The sequence below is a fragment of the Hyperolius riggenbachi genome, chromosome 4 (assembly GCF_040937935.1).
Source record: "Hyperolius riggenbachi isolate aHypRig1 chromosome 4, aHypRig1.pri, whole genome shotgun sequence".
Lineage (NCBI taxonomy): Eukaryota > Metazoa > Chordata > Amphibia > Anura > Hyperoliidae > Hyperolius > Hyperolius riggenbachi.
The window spans coordinates 9,859,779-9,874,108 of NC_090649.1; the positions used below are offsets into that span (position 1 = coordinate 9,859,779).

The following is a 14,330-nucleotide window of genomic DNA, read 5'->3' on the forward strand; positions in this document are numbered from 1 at the left end:
TCTGACGTACGGTCCCCTGCCCATTCCTCCCTCTCCCGCCTCTCTGTGACGTCGCGCACGCGCACCGGCGGCCTCCCTTCCCCTCTACTCTAGCGGCCTCATCGCGACATCTGCGCATGCGCAGCTTTTCCACCACTTCCTCCTTGTCCCTCTTCCCCCGCACGCGCGGCCCTCGCTAGTGACGTATGCGCACGCGCAGTCCCCGCTACGCCTCCCCGCTGATCCCGCCTGTGAGATACGCGCCTGCGCAGTGAAGATTCCGCGCTTCGCCGCGCCTGCGCAGTGGCCTCCGCTCCTTCTCGCGGGATCTCCGGCGAGTGCGCGGCGAGCGGAGGGAGAGGCGAGCAGAGGAGAGAAGTAACGGCTCCCTCCAGCCGCCCGTGTGACGTCACGCCCCGTCCAGGCCGCTATGACGTCACATCAGTAGTGGCATGACGTCAGCAGGAGAGCCCAGCAAGGCGGGTAGGAGGAGAGCAGAGAGGATGGAGCCCCTCCCCCAGCAGGACAACAAGAACACCCTGAAGAAGACTCGCTTTGACCTGCGCATCGTGCAGGGCTACCTGGTGCAGCGCGCCCGCGAGGAGCGCCCCCTGCTGGCCATCCCTGTGGAGGAGCTCGACGCCCACCTGGCCAACTTCATCCGCACCCACCGCAAGCAGGACGGCTCGGAGTACGAGGCCGGGACCCTGCGGGGCATCCTGGGCAGCCTGGACCGCCACTTCGAGAGGGCCGGCTACCCCCACGCCATCTACCGCTCCCGCCAGACCAAGTTCCTGCGCACAGTGGCCGCCATGAAGGAGAAGCAGAGCTTCCTGAAGGCCATGGGCCGGGGCGGCCCCCCCGGACAGGCCGAGCCCCTCACCCAGCGGGAGATCGAGCTGCTGTACGCCACGGGGGCCATCGGCCTGCACAACCCCACCGCGCTGCTCTACATGCTCTTCTTCAACATGGGCCTGCACTTCAGTCTGCGCACTATGGAGCAGCACCACCTCAAGTGGGGCGACATCACCCTGAAGGCCGACGCCCAGGGGCGCAAGTACCTGGAGCACACCAAGAGGCCCGCACCGGGGGGGCGGGGCAACAAGTGCCCGCCCTCGCACGCCGTGCGCATGCAGATCTACGAGAGCCCCGAGCAGCCCGAGCGGGATGTGGTGAAGGCCTACGAGAAGTACTCGGTGGAGAGGCCCGAGAAGATGAAATGCGAGGACGCCCCCTTCTACCTCACCCCGCAGCCCGACTGCCGGCCTGGCTACGCCCGCTGGTTCAAGAACCTGCCCATGGGCGAGGCTAGGATCCGCGGCATCATGAAGCACCTCAAGATGGCGGCCGGGCTTATCCCGCAGAGGAAGGGAGCCAACCGCATCCCTCCCCGGGGCCCTGTGATGATGATGGGAAGCAGCATGGCTTCTATCCTCTCCGCCCAGGTCAAGGCATCGCTGAACGGCTGCAGGAGCAACGGACTGGCCATAAAGAGAGAGGGTGCGTAACTGCGGGGCCCACGCCTGCACAACAGCCTTTACTTGTTTGTATTCACAGTCTACTCAGAGGAAATGTCTCTCCTAATGACCCTTTTACCAATCCTCTGGGGGCGTATCACATTCAGGAGTCAATGTTCCTAAAATAGCGTGTGGTGTTTTGTGTACCACAACAGCCTTTATCAAGCAGTAACAAGGCTTTGGTTCCGCTGGTCATAGTGTCTTCCACGGCCGCCCTGATGGTGAACTGCCAGCTGCTTAAAGTGAACATTAGGCAAATAAAGGCTTCCCACATCCTCCTAGCCCCCACCATTGCCTCTCGTGGACCCCCAAAGGGAATCCAGCTGTGCTGCTTTTTATGCACACAGTACAGCCAAGCCTGTTGCACTAGGCTGTGCTTCATGCAGGTGCCGCTGTGCTCACTTGGGTACAACACAGCAACTGCAGTGATCGGGAGGGTCTCTGGCAGCCGCAGGGATCGGGAGGGTCTCTGGCAGCCGCAGTGATCGGGAGGGTTCCTGGCAGCCGCAGGGATCGGGAGGGTCTCTGGCAGCCGCAGGGATCGGGAGGGTTCTGCACTGATCTCTACTAAGCTTTGAGTTAGACATTTGATAATTTTTATATGACCACTATCGTGAAAGATTGTAATTGTTAAATGCAGACATCCTGTCCTGCGTCAGTCTTCGAGGATCCTCCTGTCCCCTGGAGCGAGTCACTTTCCATTTTTTTAGTCTAACTAGACGACCGTCGATTGCGCTTGTGTGGCCTTGCACATCCTCGCCCGCGATGCCGGGAGCGTCCTGTGCAGTATGAAGTTTTCTCAAGCTGTGCCTGCGCGGGAAGCTCCCGGAGATGCGAGTTCTCCCTCCGTCCTCCAGGTGGTGCTGTAACCCTATCGTGACATTGCTGTCTATTGTCATGACGACAGACGGTGATCTCACCCGAGGGATCCAGAGCCTCCGAGGACAGGAAGGAGAATGGCTGCCGGCGTCTGAATCCCGGGGGAGGTGAGGTAAAAAACGCCCGCTGGGCTTCTAGCTCTGCATAGACCTCATGGCGGCTACCACGAGTCAGGCTCGGGATTACTGCTCCTGGCTTCTTTCTTCCACTCCGAGCCTGACTCGGGGTTACCACCAGGGAGGTTAATAAATGGTAAACCTTGGCATTGTTTTTCTGTTTCTCTGTGTGCTGCGTGTGATTTCACTGTGTCCTGTCAGATTGCTCTGGGGTCACTCTGTCCTGTCAGATTGCTCTGGGGTCACTGTGGTAGCCTCCTAAGGCATTGTACAATTATGGAAAGCTCGCTTCACGATTTGGGTAATACAGTAGAATCTTGTTATAGTAAACTCCAAGGGACCAGGAAAAGTAGTTTACTATATTAGAATTTTGTCATGCATTGTATGTTTATACAGATGCATTTGCTGGGGCCTGAGGACTGGGTTTTAATATATCCAGAGGATTACTATGGCCTCGATTCATCATTCTCTTTGAGATAACTTTTTCCAGTTTGTTAAATTACCGAATTCGAAGTTTAGCGATTTCTAGTTGTATTCATCAAGGTTTTTCCTCATTCGGTGTGAATTCGATAACAATTCGGTAACCATTCGGTAACGTGTCGATATTTCCATTTTACAGTGGTACTTTAACACAAGGCCATAAGATTCCCATGGAATTGTGGGTAAAAGGCAGTCCTTTGAGCACTACGTAGCAACATTCTGAATAGGGCTTTACACCTGGACCAGGATTCTGAAAGTGGTTGGGACAATCCCACAATTTGATAGGAGCCTTTTCTAAAAAAATTATAGTGCAGCTAGCATATTAGTGAACCCTGACACTGCCTGTGTTCTCTTACAAGATGATTCAAGAGAAATGCAGATGTCGTGTTATAGCAAATAAATCTATTCTCTTACAAATTTATATGGTTGCAGACCTTATTCTTGCCCTTCTGCGCCTTTGAATCACTCTCAGCTGATACATAACCACTTCAAATGGCTCCATCTTCTCTGTCAGCAATGATCTGACAGGAATAACGACAGAGCAGTGAAGGAGATAACTAATCCTAAATGTAACGCTAAGCCACGCCCACTTTCATTTTCATGAATTGCACTTTATTCCGTTTTAGCGAATCGTTACCGAATGTTCGCTAACAGCTGTAGATAACTTTGATGAATCCTGAAATGAAGTTAACAAATTCGGTATTTTACCAAACTGTTGTTAACAAATTTGCTAAGTGTTGATGAATCGAGGCCTATATCAGTGTTTACTATAACCAGATTATGCTGTTCTAGTAATTTGCATTCCTCAGTGTGATTGCTCTGAGAAATTATCTGTACTCTTGTCTGCCTGAGGCGATGACAGATGTGGACGGAGTCCATCTGGATGTGCCAGATGTAGGTGAAGTCTATCTGAAGGTGTGACAGATGTGGGCAGAGTATCTGAGGATGTGACAGATGTGGGCGGAATCTGAGGTTATGACAGATGTGGGCGGAGTCTATCTGAGGATATGCCAGATGTGGGCAGAGTCAATCTGAGGATATGACAGATGTAGGCGGAGTCTATCTGTGGATGTGCCAGATGTAGGTGGAGTCCATCTGAAGGTGTGACAGATGTGGGCAGAGTCTATCTGGGGATGTGACAGATGTGGGCACAGTCTATCTGAGGATATGACAGATGTAGGCGGAGTCTATCTTAGGATATGCCAGATGTGGGCGGAGTCTGAGGAAGTGACCATGTGGGCAGAGTCTATCTGAGAAAATGACACAGATATCTGTAGATGTGCCAGATGTAGGTGGAGTCTATTCAAGGATGTGACAGATGTGGGTGGAATCTGAGAACATGACAGATGTGGGCGGAGTCTATCTGAGGATATGACAGTTGTGGGCGGAGTTTATCTGAGGATGTGACAGATGTGGGTGTAATCTGAGGATATGACATGTGGGCGGAGTCTGAGGATATGACCAGATGTGGGTGGAGTCATCCTGCGTGTCTCCTGTCAGTATTTCTTTCTCTGATTGGACACTCACACTCACCCTTGTCTTCTCTCCCGATTACAGTCGAGGACCCGTATGGAGTGGACACGTCATCGGACACAGAGCGCGGATACCACGGCTCAGGGATTGGCGGTCTGGTGACAGGAGAGCCGCTGTCTGGAGGCATCAGAATCCTCCCCTCCGGCCTTGCCGACACCCCCAAACTCAAAAGCATCAAGGAGGAGTGGGAGCAGGAGGAGCCGTCCAATCAGGAAGGAGGAGGGAGGAGCTCTTTTCTGGGGCACGTGAGGGTGAGTGCAGCTCTGTATATTACACTGTCCCGGACCTCCCACTGCCACAGGCAACATAAGTACATCATAGGGGAAAACAGCTATGCCTGGCCGCAGCACGGCAGCCTCCAAACACAGCTCCAGGGATAGATGTTCACTGACGTTCCTGCTATCTGTGCAGATCCTCATTATTCCCTGCTGGGGTCCCCTTCCTCATTTCTAAAGCATCTGGTCAGGATGGATATGTTGGGAAATCCCTGTGGGTGGGATGGGGGCAGGAGTGATGAAGGCAGGCCAGGAGCGGTGCAAGGTCCATGATTCATAACTTTGCCTTGCGGTCGAGCTGTACATCGATTGCAGTTTGATTGAAGCTTGATAGAGTTCTGAAGAAACCTTTCAAAACTAACCATTTCAGCCTGCGGATATTTTTCGCCTTATGCATCAGAGCAATTTTCCCCTCCCATTCATTCGCCAATAACTTTATCACTAATTATCACAATTAATTGATCTATATCTTGTTTTTTCCGCCACCAATTAGGCTTTCTTTGGGTGGTACATTTTGCAAAGAATTATTTTTTTTCTAAATGCATTTTCACAGGAATATTAACCACTTCACAACTGAGGGGTTTTACCCCTGAAACACCGGAGCAATTTTCACCTTTCAGCGCTCCTTCCATTCATTCATCTATAACTTTATCATAACTTATCACAATGAAATGAACTATATCTTGTTTTTTTCCGCCACCAATTAGGCTTTCTTTAGGTGGGACATTATGCCAAGAATTATTTTATTCTAAATGTGTTTTAATGGGAAAATAGGAAAAAATGTGGGAAAAAATTCATTATTTTTCAGTTTTTGGCCATTCTAGTTTTTGGCCATTATATGCTACTGTAATTAATACCCATGAAATGTATTTGCCCAGTTGTCCTGGTTATAAAACCGTTTAAGTTATGTCCCTATCACAATGTTTGGCGCCAATATTTTATTTGGAAATAAAGGTGCATTTTTTTTTCCAGTTTTGCATCCATCCCTAATTACAAGCCCGTAGTTTATAAAGTAACAGTGTTATACCCTCTTGACATAAATATTTACAAAGTTCAGTCCCTAAGGTAACTATTTATGTTTTTTTTTTTTTTTATTGTAATTTTTTTTTTTTTAATGACAAAAAAAAATAAAAAAAATAAAAAAATTGGGGAGTGTGGGAGGTAATGAGTTAATTTATAGTGTAAAACTAATGTATTTGTATATGAAAAATGCTTTAGGGTGTAGTTTTACTATTTGGCCACAAGATGGTCACAGTAACTTTTTGCTCATGCGACATGTAAGCGTAGGAAGTACGCTTACAGGACGTTCAATGAGGCTGGGGAACTTTTTTTTTCCACAATGATCGCGCTGCTTCTCATAGAAGCAGCCGGGGGGGGTTAGATCAACGAACGGGAACGTTTTTTCCCGTTCATTGATCTCCGGGCGGCAGCGGCGTGCACGAGTGTGGGAGCGCTGACAGCGACGGGAGGTGCGGATATCTCCGTCCCTGGTGTTGACAGGGTGGAAAAAGGGGTGGAGATATCTGCACCTGTGGGGGTAAAGCGGTTAAGAAAAAAATGAAAAAATTCATTATTTCTCAGTTCTCGGCTATTATATCTTTAAAATAATACATGCTACCATAATTAAAACCTATGTATTTTATTTGTCCTGGTTATTACACCATTTAAATTATGTCCCTATCACAATGTATGGTGCCAATATTTCATTTCATTACTATTTACAAGCTTATCATTTAAAAAAATGTTCATAATATACCCTCTTCACATGCATATTAAAAAAGTTCAGACCCTTAGGTAACTATTTATGTTGTTTTTTGTGTTTGTTTTGTTTTTTTTAATTGTTTTGTTTTTGTTTTTCCTTAATTGTGTTTGGGTAATTTTTGGTGTGGGAGGTAAACAGTTAATTTTAAATGTAATAATGTGTGTTTATTTCATAAAAAATGTATGTAGATGTAGTTTTACTATTTGGCCACAGTCAAAAAAAATGTTGTTTTAGTCCTGGAAGTGAACGCTTGTGCTTCCAGGAAGCATAAGGAGGACAGGAAACGTTTTTACCAGAAAGACGGCGGCTTCTGATAAGAAGCCTTTGGTCTTTCTACAGAGGGACTTAGATCAATGATTGGGAACTGTGTTCCCATTCGTTGATCTCCGGGCTAACGTGGGACAACACGTGCGCGCGCGCACAGAAGCGCTACACCAGCCGTCTGGACGTGACAATCACGTCCAGGCTGGAAAAATGTTCTCAGAAGCCATTTTCTGCCAGGAAAGTGTTTTATAGTTGGAATTTGTTATCAGTGAGGGTCACACTGTAGTCACTTCCTGTCTGAGTCAGGACTGAGTCGGCCACTTACATACCTGATATTTACTCTTTCAGGCAGAGAAAGAAAAAAAGGAACACAGCTCTTTTTTTAACATGTACATTTTGATTGATTTTTTTTTTCATAAAAAGTTAATTTCAATACAGAACAAGCGTAACTTTAACAGTACATTTAACCGGAACTGCACATAAAGGGTCCAGACTCAGCAGCAGAGGAGAGAGAGTGTGAAGAGAAGAGGGGTACCCCAGTGGGGTGTCCCTGAAAAGGAAGAGAAGTTACAATATCATAGCAGAGTCAATACGTAGCATATATTAGATTACAGGCATCGTGTGATTACATCGGGTTTATATTGCTGAATATTGTAAGAATATTGCTGTGTAATAGCACATTCAGGAATATATAAAGCTTGAGGCCGTAAAAAAAAAACGTGTCAGTAAAATGCTGTACGTACATCCCCATGTCTATCTTCTCTTCATGTCACACGTCACCTCAGGTATCCTTTAAAGAGACACTGAAGCGAAAAAAAATGATGATATTATGATTTGTATGTGTAGTACAGCTAAGAAATAAAACATTAAGATCAGATACATCAGTGTAATTGTTTCCAGTACAGGAAGAGTTGAGAAACTCCAGTTGTTATCTCTATGCAAACAAGCCATTAAGCTCTCCTACTAAGTTAGTCCTGGAGAGGGCTGTTATCTGACTTTTATTATCTCAACTGTAAGTGAACTGTTTACTTTTTCTCTGCTAGAGGAGAGGTCATTACTTCACAGACTGCTCTGAAAGACTCATTTTGAATGCAGAGTGTTGTGTAATCTGCACATATTATCGAATGATGCAATGTTAGAAAAAACACTATATACCTGAAAATAAAAGTATGAGAATATTTTCTTTGCTGCTAATCTTCTAGTAATTATTCATAGTACACAACCAATTCATTATATCATATATTTTTTTCGCTTCAGTGTCTCTTTTTTAAGCCTGCCGTGATAGGAGTTGATCACTATCCAATCAAATTCTAATGGAATAGTGATGGATTGGCTAAGCATATCGGGCCATTATTGACCTGTGTAGGGCTACTAAAGGTGAGCAAGTGACAAGCTGAGGGCCACCTATGCTAGGGGACAGCTCTGGGGGAGCTACCTCTGGCTACATAATACTGGGTGAAAAGGCACATCTATAATATTGGTGGGCACATCCACATCTATTACTTTTAGCAGTACTTCTAACAACCTAATAATTATTATTATTATAGTTTTTTCTTCTGTTGGGGATGGGGCTAGGAACTCTGTGTGATATTGGTTATGTCTGGGAGTGGGTTGTTGGGGATGGGGGGGAGGAACTCTGAGTGATATTGGTTGTCTGGGAGTGGGTTGTTGGGGATGGGGCTAGGAACTCTGCGTGATATTGGTGATGTCTGGGAGTGGGTTGTTGGGGATGGGGCTAGGAACTCTGTGTGATATTGGTTATGTCTGGGAGTGGGTTGTTGGGGATGGGGGGAGGAACTCTGTGTGATATTGGTTATGTCTGGGAGTGGGTTGTTGGGGATGGGGGGAAGGAACTCTGAGTGATATTGGTTATGTCTGGGAGTGGGTTGTTGGGGATGGGGGGAGGAACTCTGCGTGATATTGGTTATGTCTGGGAGTGGGTTGTTGGGGATGGGGCTAGGAACTCTGCGTGATATTGGTGATGTCTGGGAGTGGGTTGTTGGGGATGGGGGGAGGAACTCTGAGTGATATTGGTTGTCTGGGAGTGGGTTGTTGGGGATGGGGCTAGGAACTCTGCGTGATATTGGTTATGTCTGGGAGTGGGTTGTTGGGGATGGAGGAGGAACTCTGTGTGATATTGGTGATGTCTGGGAGTGGGTTGTTGGGGATGGAGGAGGAACTCTGTGTGATATTGGTGATGTCTGGGAGTGGGTTGTTGGGGATGGGGGGGAACTCTGCGTGATATTGGTTATGTCTGGGAGTGGGTTGTTGGGGATGGGGGGAGGAACTCTGCGTGATATTGGTTATGTCTGGGCGTGGGTTGTTGGGGATGGAGGAGGAACTCTGTGTGATATTGGTGATGTCTGGGAGTGGGTTGTTGGGGATGGGGGGGAACTCTGCGTGATATTGGTTATGTCTGGGAGTGGGTTGTTGGGGATGGGGGGAGGAACTCTGCGTGATATTGGTTATGTCTGGGCGTGGGTTGTTGGGGATGGGGGGGAGGAACTCTGCGTGATATTGGTTATGTCTGGGAGTGGGTTGTTGGGGATGGGGGGAGGAACTCTGAGTGATATTGGTTATGTCTGGGAGTGGGTTGTTGGGGATGGGGGGAGGAACTCTGTGTGATATTGGTTATGTCTGGGCGTGGGTTGTTGGGGATGGGGGGAGGAACTCTGCGTGATATTGGTTATGTCTGGGAGTGGGTTGTTGGGGATGGGGGGAGGAACTCTGTGTGATATTGGTTATGTCTGGGCGTGGGTTGTTGGGGATGGGGGGGAACTCTGCGTGATATTGGTTATGTCTGGGAGTGGGTTGTTGGGGATGGGGGGAGGAACTCTGCGTGATATTGGTTATGTCTGGGAGTGGGTTGTTGGGGATGGGGGGGAGGGACTCTGTATGATATTGGTTATGTCTGGGAATGGGTTGTTGGGGATGGGGGGAGGAACTCTGAGTGATATTGGTTGTCTGGGAGTGGGTTGTTGGGGATGGGGCTAGGAACTCTGCGTGATATCGGTTATGTCTGGGAGTGGGTTGTTGGGGATGGGGGCTAGGAACTCTGCGTGATATTGGTGATGTCTGGGAGTGGGTTGTTGGGGATGGGGGGGAGGAACTCTGCGTGATATTGGTTATGTCTGGGCGTGGGTTGTTGGGGATGGGGGGAGGAACTCTGCGTGATATTGGTGATGTCTGGGAGTGGGTTGTTGGGGATGGGGGGAGGAACTCTGCGTGATATTGGTTATGTCTGGGCGTGGGTTGTTGGGGATGGGGGGGAGGGACTCTGTATGATATTGGTTATGTCTGGGAATGGGTTGTTGGGGATGGGGGGAGGAACTCTGAGTGATATTGGTTGTCTGGGAGTGGGTTGTTGGGGATGGGGGGGAGGAACTCTGCGTGATATTGGTGATGTCTGGGAGTGGGTTGTTGGGGATGGGGCTAGGAACTCTGCGTGATATTGGTGATGTCTGGGAGTGGGTTGTTGGGGATGGGGGGGAGGAACTCTGCGTGATATTGGTTATGTCTGGGCGTGGGTTGTTGGGGATGGGGGAGGAACTCTGCGTGATATTGGTTATGTCTGGGAGTGGGTTGTTGGGGATGGGGGGGAGGAACTCTGAGTGATATTGGTTATGTCTGGGAGTGGGTTGTTGGGGATGGGGGGAGGAACTCTGAGTGATATTGGTTATGTCTGGGAGTGGGTTGTTGGGGATGGGGGGAGGAACTCTGTATGATATTGGTGATGTCTGGGAGTGGGTTGTTGGGGATGGGGGCTAGGAACTCTGCGTGATATTGGTTATGTCTGGGAGTGGGTTGTTGGGGATGGGGGGGAGGAACTCTGAGTGATATTGGTTATGTCTGGGAGTGGGTTGTTGGGGATGGGGGGAGGAACTCTGTATGATATTGGTGATGTCTGGGAGTGGGTTGTTGGGGATGGGGCTAGGAACTCTGCGTGATATTGGTGATGTCTGGGAGTGGGTCTTTGGGGATGGGGGGGAGGAACTCTGAGTGATATTGGTTATGTCTGGGAGTGGGTTGTTGGGGATGGGGGGAGGAACTCTGAGTGATATTGGTTATGTCTGGGCGTGGGTTGTTGGGGATGGGGGGGAGGGACTCTGTATGATATTGGTTATGTCTGGGAATGGGTTGTTGGGGATGGGGGGGAACTCTGCGTGATATTGGTGATGTCTGGGAGTGGGTTGTTGGGGATGGGGGGGAACTCTGTGTGATATTGGTTATGTCTGGGAGTGGGTTGTTGGGGATGGGGGGAAGGAACTCTGAGTGATATTGGTTATGTCTGGGAGTGGGTTGTTGGGGATGGGGGGAAGGAACTCTGTGTGATATTGGTTATGTCTGGGAGTGGGTTGTTGGGGATGGGGGGGAGGGACTCTGTGTGATATTGGTTATGTCTGGGAGTGGGTTGTTGGGGATGGGGGGGAGGAACTCTGAGTGATATTGGTTGTCTGGGAGTGGGTTGTTGGGGATGGGGCTAGGAACTCTGCGTGATATTGGTGATGTCTGGGAGTGGGTTGTTGGGGATGGGGCTAGGAACTCTGCGTGATATTGGTGATGTCTGGGAGTGGGTTGTTGGGGATGGGGCTAGGAACTCTGCGTGATATTGGTGATGTCTGGGAGTGGGTTGTTGGGGATGGGGGGGAGGAACTCTGCGTGATATTGGTGATGTCTGGGAGTGGGTTGTTGGGGATGGGGGGGAACTCTGCGTGATATTGGTTATGTCTGGGAGTGGGTTGTTGGGGATGGGGGGAGGAACTCTGCGTGATATTGGTTATGTCTGGGAGTGGGTTGTTGGGGATGGGGGGGAGGAACTCTGCGTGATATTGGTGATGTCTGGGAGTGGGTTGTTGGGGATGGGGGGGAACTCTGCGTGATATTGGTTATGTCTGGGAGTGGGTTGTTGGGGATGGGGGGAGGAACTCTGTGTGATATTGGTTATGTCTGGGCGTGGGTTGTTGGGGATGGGGGGGAGGGACTCTGTATGATATTGGTTATGTCTGGGAGTGGGTTGTTGGGGATGGGGGGAGGAACTCTGCGTGATATTGGTTATGTCTGGGCGTGGGTTGTTGGGGATGGGGGGAGGAACTCTGCGTGATATTGGTTATGTCTGGGAGTGGGTTGTTGGGGATGGGGGGAGGAACTCTGCGTGATATTGGTTATGTCTGGGAGTGGGTTGTTGGGGATGGGGGGAGGAACTCTGCGTGATATTGGTTATGTCTGGGCGTGGGTTGTTGGGGATGGGGGGAGGAACTCTGCGTGATATTGGTTATGTCTGGGAGTGGGTTGTTGGGGATGGGGCTAGGAACTCTGCGTGATATTGGTGATGTCTGGGAGTGGGTTGTTGGGGATGGGGGGAGGAACTCTGAGTGATATTGGTTGTCTGGGAGTGGGTTGTTGGGGATGGGGCTAGGAACTCTGCGTGATATTGGTTATGTCTGGGAGTGGGTTGTTGGGGATGGGGGGAGGAACTCTGCGTGATATTGGTGATGTCTGGGAGTGGGTTGTTGGGGATGGGGGGGAACTCTGCGTGATATTGGTTATGTCTGGGAGTGGGTTGTTGGGGATGGGGGGAGGAACTCTGCGTGATATTGGTTATGTCTGGGAGTGGGTTGTTGGGGATGGGGGGGAACTCTGCGTGATATTGGTTATGTCTGGGAGTGGGTTGTTGGGGATGGGGGGAGGAACTCTGCGTGATATTGGTTATGTCTGGGCGTGGGTTGTTGGGGATGGGGGGGAGGGACTCTGTATGATATTGGTTATGTCTGGGAATGGGTTGTTGGGGATGGGGGGAGGAACTCTGAGTGATATTGGTTGTCTGGGAGTGGGTTGTTGGGGATGGGGCTAGGAACTCTGCGTGATATTGGTTATGTCTGGGAGTGGGTTGTTGGGGATGGGGGGGAGGAACTCTGAGTGATATTGGTTATGTCTGGGAGTGGGTTGTTGGGGATGGGGCTAGGAACTCTGCGTGATATTGGTGATGTCTGGGAGTGGGTTGTTGGGGATGGGGGGGAGGAACTCTGCGTGATATTGGTTATGTCTGGGCGTGGGTTGTTGGGGATGGGGGGAGGAACTCTGCGTGATATTGGTTATGTCTGGGCGTGGGTTGTTGGGGATGGGGGGGAGGGACTCTGTATGATATTGGTTATGTCTGGGAGTGGGTTGTTGGGGATGGGGGGAGGAACTCTGCGTGATATTGGTGATGTCTGGGAGTGGGTTGTTGGGGATGGGGGGGAGGAACTCTGCGTGATATTGGTGATGTCTGGGAGTGGGTTGTTGGGGATGGGGCTAGGAACTCTGCGTGATATTGGTGATGTCTGGGAGTGGGTTGTTGGGGATGGGGCTAGGAACTCTGCGTGATATTGGTTATGTCTGGGAGTGGGTTGTTGGGGATGGGGCTAGGAACTCTGCGTGATATTGGTGATGTCTGGGAGTGGGTTGTTGGGGATGGGGGGAGGAACTCTGCGTGATATTGGTTATGTCTGGGCGTGGGTTGTTGGGGATGGGGCTAGGAACTCTGCGTGATATTGGTGATGTCTGGGAGTGGGTTGTTGGGGATGGGGGGGAGGAACTCTGAGTGATATTGGTTATGTCTGGGAGTGGGTTGTTGGGGATGGGGGGGAGGGACTCTGTATGATATTGGTTATGTCTGGGAATGGGTTGTTGGGGATGGGGGGAGGAACTCTGAGTGATATTGGTTATGTCTGGGCGTGGGTTGTTGGGGATGGGGGGGAGGAACTCTGAGTGATATTGGTTATGTCTGGGAGTGGGTTGTTGGGGATGGGGGGGAGGGACTCTGTATGATATTGGTTATGTCTGGGAATGGGTTGTTGGGGATGGGGGGGAGGAACTCTGAGTGATATTGGTTATGTCTGGGCGTGGGTTGTTGGGGATGGGGGGGAGGGACTCTGTATGATATTGGTTATGTCTGGGAATGGGTTGTTGGGGATGGGGCTAGGAACTCTGCGTGATATTGGTTATGTCTGGGAGTGGGTTGTTGGGGATGGGGCTAGGAACTCTGCGTGATATTGGTGATGTCTGGGAGTGGGTTGTTGGGGATGGGGGGGAGGAACTCTGCGTGATATTGGTTATGTCTGGGCGTGGGTTGTTGGGGATGGGGCTAGGAACTCTGCGTGATATTGGTGATGTCTGGGAGTGGGTTGTTGGGGATGGGGGGGAGGAACTCTGAGTGATATTGGTTATGTCTGGGAGTGGGTTGTTGGGGATGGGGGGAGGAACTCTGAGTGATATTGGTTATGTCTGGGAGTGGGTTGTTGGGGATGGGGGGGAACTCTGCGTGATATTGGTTATGTCTGGGAGTGGGTTGTTGGGGATGGGGGGAGGAACTCTGCGTGATATTGGTTATGTCTGGGAGTGAGTTGTTGGGGATGGGGGGAGGAACTCTGTGTGATATTGGTTATGTCTGGGCGTGGGTTGTTGGGGATGGGGGAGGAACTCTGTGTGATATTGGTTATGTCTGGGAGTGGGTTGTTGGGGATGGGGGGAGATACTCTGTGTGATA

The 14,330-nt window shown here is 50.1% G+C and overlaps 1 protein-coding gene across 2 annotated transcripts in view; it reads left to right on the forward strand.

Moving 5' to 3' along the window:
* Positions 1 to 245: 245 nt before the first annotated feature.
* The window catches only part of LOC137571120 (uncharacterized), a 37,557-nt gene continuing 23,472 nt past the window's right edge, over positions 246 to 14,330 (forward strand). For both annotated transcript variants that reach the window (XR_011031296.1, XM_068279828.1), the window contains exons 1-2: positions 246 to 1,479; positions 4,529 to 4,755. Coding sequence is in view for 1 of the 2 variants with exons in the window: in XM_068279828.1 (XP_068135929.1) it covers positions 432 to 1,479; positions 4,529 to 4,755 (1,275 nt within the window). In the remaining variant the exon portion in view is untranslated. The remainder of the gene's footprint in view (positions 1,480 to 4,528; positions 4,756 to 14,330) is intronic.